This window comes from Ptychodera flava, chromosome 15 (assembly GCF_041260155.1).
Source record: "Ptychodera flava strain L36383 chromosome 15, AS_Pfla_20210202, whole genome shotgun sequence".
NCBI classification, from domain to species: domain Eukaryota; kingdom Metazoa; phylum Hemichordata; class Enteropneusta; family Ptychoderidae; genus Ptychodera; species Ptychodera flava.
The window spans coordinates 3,370,298-3,388,048 of NC_091942.1; the positions used below are offsets into that span (position 1 = coordinate 3,370,298).

At 37.4% G+C, this 17,751-nt stretch overlaps 1 protein-coding gene across 1 annotated transcript; it reads left to right on the forward strand.

Annotated features, from left to right (window-relative positions):
* The first annotated feature begins 206 nt into the window (after positions 1-206).
* Positions 207-12,540, forward strand: LOC139150909 (small ribosomal subunit protein mS34-like). The gene is made up of 3 exons (XM_070723371.1): positions 207-529; positions 10,002-10,044; positions 11,695-12,540. The coding sequence occupies exons 1-3, from the start codon at positions 299-301 to the stop codon at positions 12,006-12,008; spliced, it is 588 nt and encodes a 195-aa protein (XP_070579472.1). The 5' UTR covers positions 207-298; the 3' UTR covers positions 12,009-12,540.
* The last annotated feature ends 5,211 nt before the right edge of the window (positions 12,541-17,751 follow it).

Sequence of the window (17,751 nt, forward strand, 5' to 3'; positions counted from 1 at the left end):
TTTTAGGTTCGTCTTTTGGAGTGCCGTCGGGGCCCGGCATATAGTAAAATAACCCGTGTTCGTGAGGGTGTGGTCCTTTAACAGTTCAAGGTGCGTGGACTGGTGCATTTGTGAAAGGGAGGCCCAATGCATACCGTGAGGGGTAAACATGGAACAGCTGCACAGCTCACATATAATGCACAAACGTTAAACACGGCTCAGTTCATGCGCGTGCGCACTATGCTATTGCAAATGGCGACCTCCATGTGGTGATATCCGAATAACGTTTTTTACTGAATTTTCTACTAGTCTGCCAAAGATGTCCAGAAAAATAAGCAACCTTCGCCATTTGGTTAGCAATCTATCACCATTCAACCGAAAGGAGATATTTGAGAAGTTCTTTTTCACTGGGAAGAACTTGTTCAATATTTGTACGGAGTGTCATCGACTTGGTGTTGGCCGTGTTGTGACCCGACGGAGGTGGAATTTGCTGTATCCAGAGCCCAGTTACTATGTTATAACACGAGTGAGAATAGACTGTGGTCGTCCGGTAAGTGAAGTTGTCGTCAACGATAATTGCATTAAGTTTAGCGCTATGGGCTATATTGATACAACCGAGTTCATGTATCAATAATGACAATATTCTGTCGATAACTTTCATTGGTCAGATCACAGACCCTCCACACACGGGGGGTGTGGGGGGGGGGGTTGGTGGGACTTGCAGCGATTTCAAAGCTGTTATCCAATTGGTTGGCAGAATCTTACCGTTACAATTAAATAATACAAATAAACTCCCTAAGTTGCTGTGAATAGTGACAATCGACCAATCAGATATAACCTTGCAAACACGCTGCGAGTCAGCCGGGGTGGGACTGTGGTGATACCACGAAGGTGTGTGCTGCCTCAATGATCAAATCATGGAGGTAGCACTGTGTGGGTGCTTCTAATTACAGCCTGTCGGGAAATTAACCTTCCAATTACTGTAATTAGTCGATATTCCAATACCAAAGACAGCTTCTACTTTTAAAAACATACTAAAAAAATAAGATGCCAAGACTCTAAAAACGTTGTTTGTCGAACCAATAGCAACGCTGATCATGGTCATATCACCAGTCACTGCCTGTCCATGTCCTAACACAGTACTGCCCATCTACTACCTGTCTGGATCAGTGTAACCTGTGGTTCTGAATTCCAGGTTTCAGGTTGTAGACTATCATTTTGATCATTTTGTAGGTTTCTATATATAGTAGTGATCTTTGATATTGAAATATCATCAGATTATAGTAATTGGAAGGCCAATTTCTCAATCGACAGTGACAGGCAGTGTTCAAATGGTGACGGGCAGTACAGTGACTGGTAATAACGATCATACAATCAACGTTTCTACTGATTTGAAAATCATGTTTTTTTTTGGTCGAGGACTAATAATTGTAGGTTTTCATAAATAGAAGTGGTCTTTGGTATTGGAATATCGACTGAATAGAGTAATTGGAAGGCTAATTTCCCAACGGGCAGTGGACGGGCAGTAATTAATAGCAGGGGTCGCACTAGCGCTCGCCACATTCGCAAAATGCGACAGAAAGTGCTGGGTGGCGAATAAAATCATTAAAAATGTCTTCTTGGTTCGCCACGCTCATGAAAGTGTGGCGAACTGGCCTCAAACTCAAAGACCCTGGTCAAATTCACGGTGGACGATGCGATACTATCAGGTGATGAAATCAATGTGACTATACTCTCGCTCTCAGCGCCACGTAAGTTTACGATACACGACAATGGTTGCGTACTATGCGTTCTGTCCAGCTTGGGTACGCACCGCCGAACTCGACAAGCCATAAAGATTTTTCTTTACCCTTTGAACCCAGTTTAGTACCATATAAGGACTAAAATAATGACATCATCCACCCTAACGATACAGAGTTCCAGTAATTTATGCAAACTTTCCGAGAAGGGGTCAGTGATTTACGTGAATATTTAATCAGGTCGGCTGCTCCGCTGCCTTGCACTCACAACGAGAGTCGAGAGACCTTATGATAGCTTTTCCGCAACTCAGACATAGAAGACGATTATATCATGCACAGTTATTGCTCTCTGAGTGATAGAAACGGTAGATTTTACCACTTTTTTAATAATATTCTATGGAAAAATGGAGCGATTTGCTAGCCAAGTTGATTGCAATTGAACGTACGTAGCGTTGGATGGCAGCATGGCCATCATTGCGTGACGCTGAACGCTCCCGATTGAGGTTTTCTTTCAATGCGTATGATGAAGAAATTTGCAAGATTTTAGATAAACTGAAGTGTATTTTGTTGATTTTCAAGCAACTTACAATCGATAAGCTCATGCAAGCTGTTCATATCGTAGCCTTATCCAGCTTGTAGCGAGAGAACAATGACGGTCGACCTAGTTTGTTTACAAATTTATGTGTTGTTTCCTACGTCGCGTCGCGTCTGACATGTGTCTGTGGCATCTCCACAAGATGACTGGAAACCGTATTTTGTGAGTTCGAAGGCAATTGAAAACACTGTATTTTTTAACTAAAATAAACCGGGCATGAAACTTTTATCTCAATACTTTGTGGTTTCTTTCTATCTAAAGACCGCTTTTGGTATGCTTGTCAAAATACGTGATCCAACTTTGAAAACAGATTGACTGTAACACAGTATGACTACGAGACACGATTAAATCAAGGCAAGTTATCGAAAGCATATGTTGTACGTACGTGAATCAAACTAATGTCAGTTGGTCCAAACACAAAGTCAACAACGAACGCGCCAGTAAGGTATAACTTCAGTTATACCTTACTGGCGCGTTCGTTGTTGACTTTGTCAAATTTAATCCGGTGATAATCTGGTGACAGCGTCCACAGCTTAGTAATTTACCCTTGCTTACTTTGCCAATTAGGCACTCAAACTCATCAGATAATAGATACAGCATGTTGATAAAACGTTAACGCAAGATTGTCAAGGGCAGTGCTAAGTTTAAGACCAAAACACCAAAGGTTGGTAGAATATATCTTTATTAGCAATACAACGAAACACCTACCCACCCCTGGGAACGGACATTTAGACAACACCCTGTGGTCTATGGCACTTCAACAAGATGAGACCTTAAAATATTTTTGTTTTGATTTTATTGTACAAAAGTTTTGTGTGGCTAAAGAAAGTTGTGTGTGGCTAACAAGATGTATGACCAATTCGCCACACAAGGAATCTGTGGCTAAAAACTTTGAAATCCTAGCGCTACCCCTGAGTAGGACCGGCACTGTGCTACCTCCATGGTCAGATCATGGACTGCTGGACTTGTTAGAAGACCCTCCAATGGCTCCATGGTCTGATCTGCTAATTTGTAACCCGTGGGGTCATTTATTTATGGGACAGTCTTACACGTGAGAGGATGAGTACAGATTAGTGGAAAAATCTTTTGTTCTTTGGGGGCCTCTTGTACTCTATGGACTACCCCTAAATATCAATGGACTTCTTAGGTGACAATCGATTGAAACAAAATGCTCAGCTGCCCATACCATGGCACTATTGTTCACTCTCGCCAACGCGAAAGGAATATTTTCTCAACGGATACAGTTTTTCACCACTGGTTCACCTCTCACATCTGTCCATGTGGTTACTCTTCACCTGGAGACATTGTGCACTGTTACACAACAACACTGAGTCAATGAATGAGGCAGAAAAACACATGAATCCTAAAAACTCACCTCAAGATATAGTATTTAGTTAACTGAACATGAAATGGATGTTATCAATAACACACTTTCAATAGAAATAGGGCAGCTTGGGAGAAATTTTTCATCCTTGTTGAATACATCTTTCAAAGTACATCCATACTCTGCATTGTGCAGATCTGTTGTCTTGAAGCCTGACAGTTCAGTGTGTGGGAAGTTATTTGCAGTTTTCCATTATCTTTCGGAAAAGGTTAGGCTAGACAGGTTTACATAATGGTCGACCAGTTTATCCAAAACACATTATTTGTTTTTGCCAAAAGTAATTAATAAGTTCTAGAGGGGTTGGGCGTGCACAGTCATAAAGATCTTCAAAAAGATCTTGATATGTCGAATTCAGTTAAGTAAGCCTAAAGGACAAAGCTGACTTTGATAGTTTGTTGTCTGTGTGTGTTGAAGATCATAGCCATTTACAGTGAAACCTGTCTAACCTGAACCCTGCTTAAACTGGATACCTGTCTAAACTGAACCCTCTTCCAAGTCCCATTCCTACAGAACTCTACATGTATGTTAAAAGACCTCTATAAACTGAACACCTCTCCAAACCGAACAATTTTCTCAGTCCCTTAACAGTTTGGTTTAGACAGGTTTCATTGTACATGTTTATGGAAGAACAGAAATGTTTGTGTCATATGTGTTGTTTACTTTTGAAGATCTACCATTCTTGTCCTTGCATAATTTTGAATAAAAATTAGTATTTGTATGAAATTAGTTATTTCATAATGTATAATGTGATTGGTTGCTTTCAAGCCCTTCAAAGAACAAAGAAGTGCTCAATTTTTCTGGGTTTTAAAACAACCAGCTATATTCTGTGCTAGCTATTTTATTGTCAACATGTTAGGTTGAACCCTTAGTGTCTTTGTAGTTTGATGTGAACAAGGTTACTGACAATTCCAGTGGACAATGTTAGGGAGTGCTTCTTGAAGTAACAAATCCCTTGGTGCAGTAGACTATTGTTTACTGACCCCAATGTTCACAGTCCAGCATTATATCCCCCATCTAAATTACTACAAAATTATAATGTGTAGTGTCTCCTCTGTAAGTTATTGATGCCCACTGTATATGGAATGTATAACATAAACGCCAGCACAGATACTGTATACAAATTTACCAGTGTACATGTGTTTACATACCATCATTGAACTAACTACCAGTACCTTAGGGACCATGGATAATTAAATCATGCGAATGGTAAACAAAACTCAACGCATTTGGCCCATATCCCCCTCCCTACCTCTCCCCGAACAAAAGTTTTGAAGTGCAGAAAGTCAGCAATAAATTCTAATTTTAATTTTCTTAGTAAATGATAAATTGTTGAAATATGTAGTTTGGAGTTTAAACTGCTGAAAGATATTTCAACAAAAACACATTTGAATACAAAATATGAATGGGGAATGAGGATCAGGTATATTCATGGTTTCCACAGTGGTGGCGTAACCCTGGCATATAGTTAGTGCAAATTTGCACCCAAAAATCAAAGTAGAGCTGAACCCCTCCCAATAGGCATAATGTGTTTTCTTTGACATAGGTGAATATTGATTATCCTGAGCCCCTTAGTTCATTACCATGGAAATGCCTCTTTATTACAATGATTGAATTGTCTGCACAGGAGAGACAATGCATGTGGTTCATTGAATTTTGGAAAGCAACAAGACTGGACAATGTGCTTAGTGGTTTCCCATTTTCAATGTCATTATTAAGACAGTGTAATATGATTTTGTAACCTTAGATCCCCAGGAACAATATGAAAATGACTGGATACAGAAAGGCCAACATTGTGTTTGCTTGTCAAGTTCAACCAAAACAGGCCGGATATTCTAGATATGCGTAAAGTGTTGATCCTACATTTTGTGGGTTATTTTTACTTCCAAGCCGTTAATGTACATGTATCAATTTTGCTTAGAGGCTTTTTGTTCACCAAATATCGCCAAAAGGTACACACATAACACTACTTCACTCGTAGCCAAACTTTTTCCTGTGTGGTCCCCAAGTATTAGTGAGAACGGAACGGCCAATGGCAATTCACAGTGAACAAAACCTCACATAGCATCCCATCAACCAAGGAAACTACATGTACTGGTAGATGGTACAGTCTCTCTAGATTGCCCAACCTTTGTTCGGAAAGACATGTGTCCAACAGACCAAAGCTGAACTTTATCTTAAAAGTTCTACATAACAGGTAATACTTTGATAAATTCACTTTGAAGGTATGCACAAAAACTTTCCATTTTAACCTGTTCTCCCCAATTTTCTGTAAACAGATCCACATAAGCCCAGTTGATAACAATGGCTTTTGGCCAAACCATGGTTTATGAAAGGATTAATTCAGTAAATGGTGCTTCACACCTTGTAATAAAATAGTCTAGAACATTGGCTATTTTTTGTGCATACTGAAACTAATAAGGGGTTTTGTACTGATAAAATAATTGTACTGGCAAATTTGCAACAGTAAGATTACCATGCAATTTTCAATTAAACTGGCTTGTAGCAGAGTAAAACCAAAAATCACAGCACCTACTGTATTCCAACCGACTTGTACAATAAACATATTTTAGGCAAAATGTAAGTTGTATCTTCTTATTTTGTTAGAATACATGTGTGTGCCTGAAACACACCTCCAAATTTATCAACAATTCAACTTCAATAATATTGTTACATGTATATTCCAAGCAAACTTAGCCTATCACAAGAACTGCAAAATCATCACTTACCAATGTCAAATACCAATCTCCATCATCAGTTAGTGGACACTTATATTCTGACAGTATACCAATGTCAAATACCAATCTCCATCATCAGTTAGTGGACACTTATATGCTGACAGTATACCAATGTCAAATACCAATCTCCATCATCAGTTAGTGGACACTTACATGCTGACAGTATATCAATGTCAAATACCAATCTCCATCATCAGTTAGTGGACACTCATATGCTGACAGTATACCAATGTCAAATACCAATCTCCATCATCAGTTAGTGGACACTCATATGCTGACAGTATACCAATATCACATACCGATCTCCATCATCAGTTAGTGGACACTCATATGCTGACAGTATACCAATGTCACATCCCAATCTCCATCATCTGTTTGTGGACACTTATATGCTGACAGTATACCAATGTCACATACCAATCTCCATCATCAGTTATTAACACTTATATGCTGACAGTATACAATGTCACATACCGATCTCCATCATCAGTTAGTGACACTTATATGCTGACAGTATATCATGTCACATACCGATCTCCATCATCAGTTAGTGGACACTTATATGCTGACAGTATACCAATGTCACATACCAATCTCCATCATCAGTTAGTGGACACTTATATGCTGACAGTATACCAATGTCACATACCAATCTCCATCATCAGTTAGTGGACACTTATATGCTGGCATTATACCAATGTCACATACCAATCTCCATCATCAGTTAGTGGACACTTATATGCTGACAGTATACCAATGTCACATACCAATCTCCATCATCAGTTAGTGGACACTTATATGCTGACAGTATACCAATGTCACATACCAATCTCCATCATCAGTTAGTGGACACTTATATGCTGACAGTATATCAATGTCACATACCAATCTCCATCATCAGTTAGTGGACACTTATATGCTGACAGTATACCAATGTCACATACCAATCTCCATCATCAGTTAGTGGACACTTATATGCTGACAGTATACCAATGTCAAATACCAATCTCCATCATCAGTTAGTGGACACTTATATGCTGACAGTATACCAATGTCACATACCAATCTCCATCATCAGTTAGTGGACACTTATATGCTGACAGTATACCAATGTCACATACCAATCTCCATCATCAGTTAGTGGACACTTATATGCTGACAGTATACCAATGTCAAATACCAATCTCCATCATCAGTTAGTGGACACTTATATGCTGACAGTATACCAATGTCACATACCAATCTCCATCATCAGTTAGTGGACACTTATATGCTGACAGTATACCAATGTCACATACCAATCTCCATCATCAGTTAGTGGACACTTATATGCTGACAGTATACCAATGTCACATACCAATCTCCATCATCAGTTAGTGGACACTTATATGCTGACAGTATACCAATGTCAATACCTATCTCCATCATCAGTTAGTGGACACTTATATCCTGACAGTAACCAATGTCACATACCAATCTCCATCATCAGTTAGTGGACACTTATATGCTGACAGTATACCAATGTCACATACCAATCTCCATCATCAGTTAGTGGACACTTATATGCTGACAGTATACCAATGTCACATACCAATCTCCATCATCAGTTAGTGGACACTTATATGCTGACAGTAAACCAATGTCACATACCAATCTCCATCATCAGTTAGTGGACACTTATATGCTGACAGTATACCAATGTCACATACCAATCTCCATCATCAGTTAGTGGACACTTATATGCTGACAGTATACCAATGTCACATACCAATCTCCATCATCAGTTAGTGGACACTTATATGCTGACAGTATACCAATGTCAAATACCAATCTCCATCATCAGTTAGTGGACACTTATATTCTGACAGTATACCAATGTCAAATACCAATCTCCATCATCAGTTAGTGGACACTTATATGCTGACAGTATACCAATGTCAAATACCAATCTCCATCATCAGTTAGTGGACACTTACATGCTGACAGTATATCAATGTCAAATACCAATCTCCATCTCAGTATATACTGGTATTTCTAGAACTACGCTTGTTTGAATTTACTGTCCGCTTGTCTTCCCATGCACCCAAGATCTTCTTGTTAGCAACTTTTGCAGATCTTTTGATACAGATGTACTAACCCATTTGTGCCTGTTTTTTGCACTTACCATTTTTGGCCGCTTTTCAAATTTTGATGGTTCCACAAGGCTCTCAGTTAGATCAAAACAACAACAGCAACAACAACAAAAACAACAGCAACAAACAAATACATCAATATTCAGACCTACTAGGTATTGGATGGAAAGTGTGTGAAATAAAATGGACTGATAATTATATGAGAAGCACATTGCAAGTTCATTGAGTATTGCACCTAGGTTATACAACATTCAAACTTAGTGTCAATATCCTTTGTTTAGAAAAAGGATTCCTGTGCTTAGTAGTGAGACTTACATTATTTAATATTAGTGAATCTACCAACAATTGAGCTTATTGGTAATGTGGATCTCTGTTATTTTATGGTGCAATTTTATGTGTCACGGTGGCAGTCTCTAGTGTATGGTAGAAAAGAGAAAATTATCTTCTCTGTTTGTGACATATGTATTTGAAAGTCCAAGGGATGCTATCAATGGTTATGTACTGCTCAGAGCAAATACACTTGAAGATGAGTCAGAGTAAAACTCATTTCACATTGCAAAATTGAGCCACAAATTTTTTTCATTTCGTACGACTATGAACATGTCTGATGCCAAGCTGTAGTTACAGACTAATTAAAGCCCTATTTGCATTGCGCTTCCTAAAAATATGATCCAATCTGCTCCAAAGGAGAGATGTGTTCGATTCTCATTATTAAGGCATATTGTCTGTGAAAACGTAACTTTTTCAATATTTAGCAATGGATTCGGTGGATTGTTCACAGCTTTGTGCACTCACTGTGACCGTATATGACTTGCAAATCACAAATTATTTACTTGTTAAAGTGTAAGTTATACGTTTGTCGCCAATGTTTGAAAAATGCTCTGTGGTAACACTTTAGCAAGCATTTTTACATAAAGTTGCATTTGATTTCAAACCATCCTATCAAAAAACCCCCAAAACAATACAGCTAATGGGGCTTCAACTAGTATCTAGACCTCATTTCAGAGTCAACACTGTAGTTTAGATTTAACCTTCGGAATGAGGGCTGGGTACTTGACAACAAAACTGAGCTCTCACATTGCACTTCAAAATCCATAAAGTAATGTGAGTCAGTCTTTGTGATAAAACCTACTTTGTCAAATGAAATAGAGATGGGGTTTTCTTTACATGCTGGTAGTTGTGTTTATTTTGAAGTCATGATAAGTAATGTAAGACTGGAGTTCCTTTGAAGGGTGGTACTTTTTCAATAGTTTGAAGTTTTCTTTTAGTAGAACTGACTTCATGCAGTGCACAACATGGATCTAGGTTGTGGTGTTATTGCATCAGGAATGACCAGATCATCAGAAAACTCTCATATCGTATTTGACAAATACTGAGGAACTGATTGACTTAACTTTGTTTCTTTTTATAATTCTCTGTTTTCATTTATTTCTGCAGAATCTTGATGGTGGCAGGATATGGGGAAAGCTTACCTGGAGAGGTAGGAAGTCTGTTTTTGTATCGTGCATGACAATTTTGTTCATGATATTTATATGTAAGCAGCATTTTAGCCTAGTTCCCATTGTCTAAACACATCAACCATACAGGAAGATTAACAGGAATTAACCTGTTCTCCCCAATATCCTGTAAACAAGTCCACTCTCACTTTTGATAACAATGGTTTTGGGTGAAACCATGGTGGTGGAAGGGTTAAATTGCCTAGAGTATTATCTTATTCTGTTGATGAGCCAAGTTGCTCTACTTTTCATCGCGTGCATGGTCGTTGACCCAGTGAAAGGTCATACTCTGTAGCCTTGATCAACATGGCTCAACATGTGGTGTAATATGCCATATTATACAGACAGTGTAAATGTTACTGTCGTGAAGCACTGGCCATTTGATATGATGTGATGTGATGTATTCATGTTTACCAAACTGAAGAATGTCAGAGTTTGCTGACCGTTCATTTGCAAATTTTTGAATGACATTGCAAAGGGTGAGAAATTTATGGTATGTCGGTTACTCACTTCTATTTTTTCAAATCATTTGATTGAGGAGGCTGTAAAAGGCCAGCCCAAGTTAATTCCAAGTCAAATAGCAAGTTTGGCATGTAACTTCTGTAGAATGGTAGAAATACTGTAGCTGTCGTTGGTTCACAAGCACATCCATAAATCATGTTCATTTATTTTCACAATCACACCAATTGGTTGTATCTGCCAATATTCCATAAAATAAACCAGGCAAGGACGCTGTTATTATATCCAGTCCTTTTGACAGCAAAACTAGACCTGGTGGGAGGTTATTGTAAATATTTATCAAGTATAGCCCCTTTTACAAGGAAGGATGGCTCGGCTCTGTCTTTCAAATAACATTTTTTTTTCCTGAACAATTTTATTTTCTATGTAGTATGTGCTCAGGTCAAAGATATCAAACACAGTTCAGTTCAAGGGTTGAATGGACATCACAGAAGGCATCAATCATACTTGCAGTGTTCTGTATAATTTGATAGTGATATGCAGAGCAACTCTGATCAATCTAATACCCAGAAAAATGTCTTATTATTTATGTTACACTTGCAAGAAAAGTGATACTGTCAGTGTGAAAATTTTTGACTCAAGATTTTCTTACAGGAGTTGATTGTTACGGTACAAACAGGAAATCACAAGCCAAAAAATTGTCAGTTAAATTTTTTGTCACCTATTGGTGAAACTAAGTCTGATTTAAATCCAATGTAGAGATGAATCTGTCTGTTAGGCAAATGTGTTGTTGTATTGTTATGTTGTGTTGTGTTGTTATTTCCACAGTCCACTTGCAAAAATATAGTCCACAACTCGATTGTGTAAAAGACTGACCCATCTCTACGCCGGATTTTAATCAGGATTGAGTGAAAATCAAGAGTGAGATCATATACTTGATCAAGGGTTTGGAAAGAATCACGTCGTTCCTGGAACTAAAAGGTTTTACGTATCATAACATAATACTTGCGACCCAGCTGAGGTTTCATGCATACATCAATCACACATAGCCTCCCCTACAACCAATGGATCACATGATCTAATACATATTTGTTAAAGTATACCTGTTGCAAAACCATAGAAAAATAAATAGGCAAATTGTGCTGACTCATCTTGTCAACACTTTCTCATTTCAGGTTACCCACAAGATGGGGAAGTTATGATAGGTGCCGCAGCCAAGAAAGAATGGAGTCTTGTCAGAAAGAGTGAAGAAAAAGAATTCTGTCATTACAATGCTGACCCCATAAAGGACTTTAGTCTTGCGCCGAGTGAAACTGACATGCCTCCTCTACTGAAAGCCATGGTCATACAACAGAGACAAAAACTTGGAGTGTCAACTGATGAAGAACCAAAACTGAAGGTCAAGGTCCGTAAAGGAACGAGATATCGAGTTCTACAGGCTGAGGATATTGAGGAATTGCAACAGAGATCAGTCGTACAGACATCGTAGAGTTGCCATAATGTAGGACAGTCGTACCGACATCGTAGAGTTAACATAATGCAGGACAGTCGTACCGACATCCTAGAGTTAACATGATGGCAGGACGATGAGTCTGATTTGACCACAAAATCAGATTCAAAATTTGATTCCTAAAATCTGACCTGACTTGAATATCTGGTTTTATTTTTTGTGTGTTTTTCCTGATTGGTGGTGAATTTCTCAAATCAAATCCTTTGATTTCAGCAGTATATGCTAATGAAAGTTTACATATTGCATTTCCATGAAAAAGTGTTGATCTGAGATATAATTTCATACTGTATGTACATTTTTCTGTAACAAATTAGATAAAATACAATTCAAAAGAATAGCCAAGAACTTCCCGTTTGCCTGGAATTGTTTTCCTAAATTTATTTTTCATCTGTTACTGTGTTGTAGTCAAGTTTTGTAATTTGCAACACAAAGAGAGAACCATCATTGTCAGGTGTACAGGATTTATGTAGCTCTACAATTACACTGAATAAATTTGCTCCCGAAGTGAGAACTCTGTATTGACATTGTTTAATTTCCTCCCAGGGTTTGAAAAATATTCCAATCAAAACCAAACATTCCTGCAGTGTAGAGTATATGATGCAGTTTCCTTCGATATATAAACACTTGGTTTAGTTAAAATACATATGCTAAGCCAAGAGTTACAAATGTTAGCTTAGCTTTTGCACCACACCCATTTTTCATGCATTCTGTTTTATGATTCAGATCTAATTCTTTATTTAAATGATATTTCTATTCAAATTGGGTGGAACAGTAGATATCAGGGAACACATTGCAAGGAGCAATGTGGAACTAGTGACTTTTGCCTTCCAGGCTCAGCAGAGAGAAACTGACTAACATTTTGATTGTATGTAGATGGTGTTTATTAATACAATGAAAGTGGTCCTCAGCATTGTCGAGAACTTCTTGGTAATCTTGGTATGATTACCCCATCCTCAGCATGGAGAGAAAAAAATGCAAGAAAAGCACAGAGATTTTGGTGTTAAATGGACAGTGAGACCTTCATAACAGGATGAGCTAGTTAACCAATGAATGAAATCAAAGGTCTCGTAAGCAGGAAGTGGTCAGTGCATTGGGAATTAAGTGACAACAATAGATACAAATTATGCTAGGGGGATAGAGCAGTTGTTGTGTCAAAATAGCTGCTCTGTACCACAAAGTTGCATAATTTCAAGACAGCAGTCTTAGCAAGCATTGGAATAACATCAATATATTTGCAACAACATGATTTAATGGACATCAAGAATTATATTTATTTTTGATTTGCTGCTATGGCAATATATTCCTGTTCTAGACAGGCTCAGTTAGTGTACTTCACAGAATCACGAAAACAAAATACATTGAAAATTAATATTCATGAAGTATGACTACTGCCCATCAACCATATTTACATATCATGAAGGTTAAACTATTCAAAACGAAATTTAAATGTAAAGTGCAGGCCAGTCAAGTTTGTGAACCATAAACGCCTATAGGTCTTCATTTTACAACTTACCCTCAATTTTCAATTCTCTTCACAAGTTAATGAGCTCATGGACAGACTGAGCATCATTTAAGTAATATTTACATTTTCAAGTTGTGTATGCCAAAATTTGTCGCCTGATAAGCTTCTAAAAATGTCATGATCGATAAACTGCTAAAATTTCATGATCTTGACAAAATCTATTCTATCCACAACACACTGTGGCATGTATATATTTCATCATACAAAAACATTTGTTGAAGAAGCTTTAGAGGCTTCATTTGCACATACTGATTGTTTCATTAGAATTTCAAAAAAAAGTCTGGATTATTTTACTCTTTGCACAATATTAAACATGAGTATTCATATTATGACTCATTCTGAGGCCACATACGGAGAACATTGTTTGCCTGAAGAGAAATCTCAAACATGGAAATTAGGGCATTTCAGTATCCAAAATGTCAATCTGAAAATAAATTTCCAGTGTTGCATAATAGTTTCATGAGTCAAGCACCAAGTTTAATCATACATGTGAATCATCAATATTATCACGATATTTGCAGCAATATGGATACACCCTAAAACTATAGGGCGACGTGTATTATCGTAGAGGGCGCTCTTCAATATATGATCATCCCTCAGCTTTTACGTCACGCCCTTCATCTCACCATGATCTGACTCCCTGTGTATGAATAACGAATATCATAACTCACACAAACTGACATTTTGATGCCATTAAATGACAAATATTTTTGCAAATTAGTCATGCCAAAAATTAGTAACTGAAATTCATCATCCAACTTAACCTTGACATTGCTGAGATGTAACACAATAATACTGTGACCCAGCTATGTGTGGTTGGTATCATGTTACATTTTATCGCAGTATTTGCACACGTACTCTCAAAACTTGGAATTGACGTTAATTGCCACTTGCTCTTTGTTTCTGCACAACTGAGAGACTGTGTTACGATTCAGTGTTAGCCCTATTATGAACATTACGATTCAGTGTTAGCCCTATTATGAACATTACGATTCAGTGTTAGCCCTATTATGAACAAGTCTTTTCTGATAAAAATAGATTTGCTCATTCTGTTGGTTGTTTCCACAAAATCGTAAGTTTATTAAAAGAGAAAGGCAGGAAAAGAATCATTCCCTCTTCTGATGCAGAAGATGTTTAATTTTGTATTTGGAAGAGAGTCCTCATTATATACCAGTATTATCTCCTAATACCTGTTCCTAATTGTACCTATAACCTTCAAAATGTATGACAAGTGTTAAGCCTTTCAAAACTCCACTGACACTTTGCTCAGTGTGTGACCGTGAAATTCAACACTTGGAATTCAAAGTGATATTTTGGTGTGAAGTGTCATTATATGATACTTGCATACACTTTGAACATTTAACGTTCAAACTTTCTTTTAATTACTTTTAATTTATTTGATTGATTCAAGTTACAGGTCCATAAGTGTAATAGAATCACCATGTTTGAAAGACTTCTCATCAGAGATCATATATTTTTTCCCCTGTTGGATAAAATTCTTATAATCTTTTACATAACAATTATACAAAACCTGTCTTACACATAAAAGTATTGGAATTCAGGCTAGAGAGAAAAAAATTGTTCCTCTGATGTTTTAGCAAGGCTGCAGAGGTGGTAAGTGAAATGTTTATTTTTTTACAAACTAGCAAAATCTCTCACTATTTACATTGTCACTGATGATTTTAATTCTAGATATTACAAACCATCCACGATGATAGGGGCATTTAATATACAGGTAGTGCTGATAAAACATATTGTATGCATTTCCACACATGCAAAAAAACAAAAACAAAAAAAGTAAAAATATGTATGTATAGCAAAAATGCCCTGAAAGTTGCAATACACACACATATATTGGCTATAATTTCATAAAAAGGTCAAATTTGCCGAAGTAGAAGTGGTGATTCCAAGGAACAATCTAATGTATTCTTTATGGTCTTATCAAATATACTGACATTCAGATAGTTGACTACCGAGGCACTCCATATACTTGGTGCATGCAAAAATGTATGGCAACATAATATTATAGTTTTACATATAACAAAATTGTACTGGTAATAAAGTCATGTTCTTTAAACTATCTTAAAAGACTCACTTTGACAAAAAGAACTACTGAAAAATGTTTAAAAACAAATGATGTAATCATTCATCATTTCAAGATATCAAAACGTCTTGAGTATTTCTTCCTCATAAAACCTCTGAGAGAAAATTACTCCCACTCTGACCTTAACATTTGCTGTAAATCCAGGTCAAGACGTGGGTTTATGTAATACTCTAAAACAATTAAGTGAAGAACATCAAATAGCGCTGTTTGCAAATAATATCATTTTTCTTCCATTAATATGCAAAATTAAATATTTGTCTGCTTTTTTAACAAGAGCGATGAAAATAAAACCTGCTAGTGTTACAATCGATATTAAAAGTCACAATAATTTATGACTCAGACAACAAGCTGCAACAACAGCCACGCTTGCAACAATAAATTTTGTCTGAATTACAGCAGTAGTGTCCGATGTTTTGTGCATGCAGCTATATTTAGTGACAAACCTGAAACCAAGAACAATGCTGTGCTGTTTTCTAGTCCTTTTGCTCTTTTACTCATGAAAAAAATGTTTTCGATTTTACCAAGACAGATGACTTCAGATGGTAAAATAGTTTATGATTGTACTTAAAAACATTTGAATGGAGTGAAAACGATTATATACTGGCAGTGAACTGAAATACCCGGAGGAATTGATATCAAATAAGGATTGAGCATTTTGTTATTGCTATATTTGTTTTTCACTGTAAAAAATCTAAACTTTTCTTTTCCCAAAATGCACACATGATATTATTTGTTGGTTGTGGTAATTGATGTAGTTGTAAGTTTATAAAGGCTTAGTAAAAGAGAAGAGTAGTAAATTTTGTGCTATAATGGTGAAGTGTTAATCTTTGGTTATAAACCCACCGGTGATTCAGCAATGTATTGCTATAGCAACTTTTGACCGCAAATAAAGGAGTCAACATATGGTCTATAGAGGGCGTCATATAAAAGCCAGCTGTTAGCTAAATGGCAGGGCTACATTCATGAATTGAATTTTTCCCCTGAAATTTCGGCTGGGCGTTGTGGCGTGCGCCTGTAATCTAGCTACTTGGAGGCCGGGATTGTTGGATGGCTTGAGGACGGGGGTCCTGTTAGTCGTCGTTCTATGTAGATCAGGCGTCCGCGCTAAGCTCGGCATCGATATGGTCGGCCTCGCGGAGGCAGGGACGACCAGGTCGCATAATGAGGGACGGACCGGTCCAGGGCGGAAACGCAGCAGACAAAAGTCCCCGTGTGGAGCAGTAGTGGGATCGCGCCCGTGAATAGGCGACGGCTAGCAGCCCGACCAAAACAGTCGGACTCAATCCCTTTTTCTTTTTCTTTGCTTTCTTTTTTGTGTTGGCTGTGTTTTATCATCGGTAATTGCTCGAGCACATATTTTTGTTGTTGTTTCCAATTTTTCTTTTTCTCAATTACGCTGAGTTACACTATCTTTCATTCTGTGTATACCGGTAGTTACTCCCAACTGTATCCTGCATGCCTCTGAACAACTTGCTGCACTTGTTTTAGCTGCACGCTGCATTGAAGACAACTCGTTCGCTGGTGTTATGTTCTGACTTAAATTTGGGATGACCATGTTGAGATCTACTTAACCAACAATACTACCATCGTAGGTTAAGTAGATCTCAACATGATTTTATGATAATGTTGGTTTATACTGGCTAACAGACCACACATATTTTGGCAACATTAATATATTGATCAATACCACTGTAAGAAATTTTGTTCGTATTGTCAACATAGAGATTGTCAACAGCGGCCTATTTTATTTTCCTATAGCATACTTCAAGCCTTGCACAAGTACATAATTTCATATTTTTTATTTCCTTATTTTTTAGGGGGGTGTAAATTTGAAAATCATGCACAGCCATTGAGCAAAGATGGAATGCCTACAAACACAAAACGTGTTACAATGAGCCCTATACTTCCAAATTTTATTTTTGTCAGTCACATATAATAAATTGGAAGAAAGGATTTGATTCGTAGAACCATTTCAGAACAGCTAGGATAATCCACTTTGATGAGTCAAAAATTACTCTGACAGAACCAAAATTGATGTTTGTGACAACAGGTTCATTGTTGGCATAATATTGCCTTCAAATGATATTCCTGAAAGT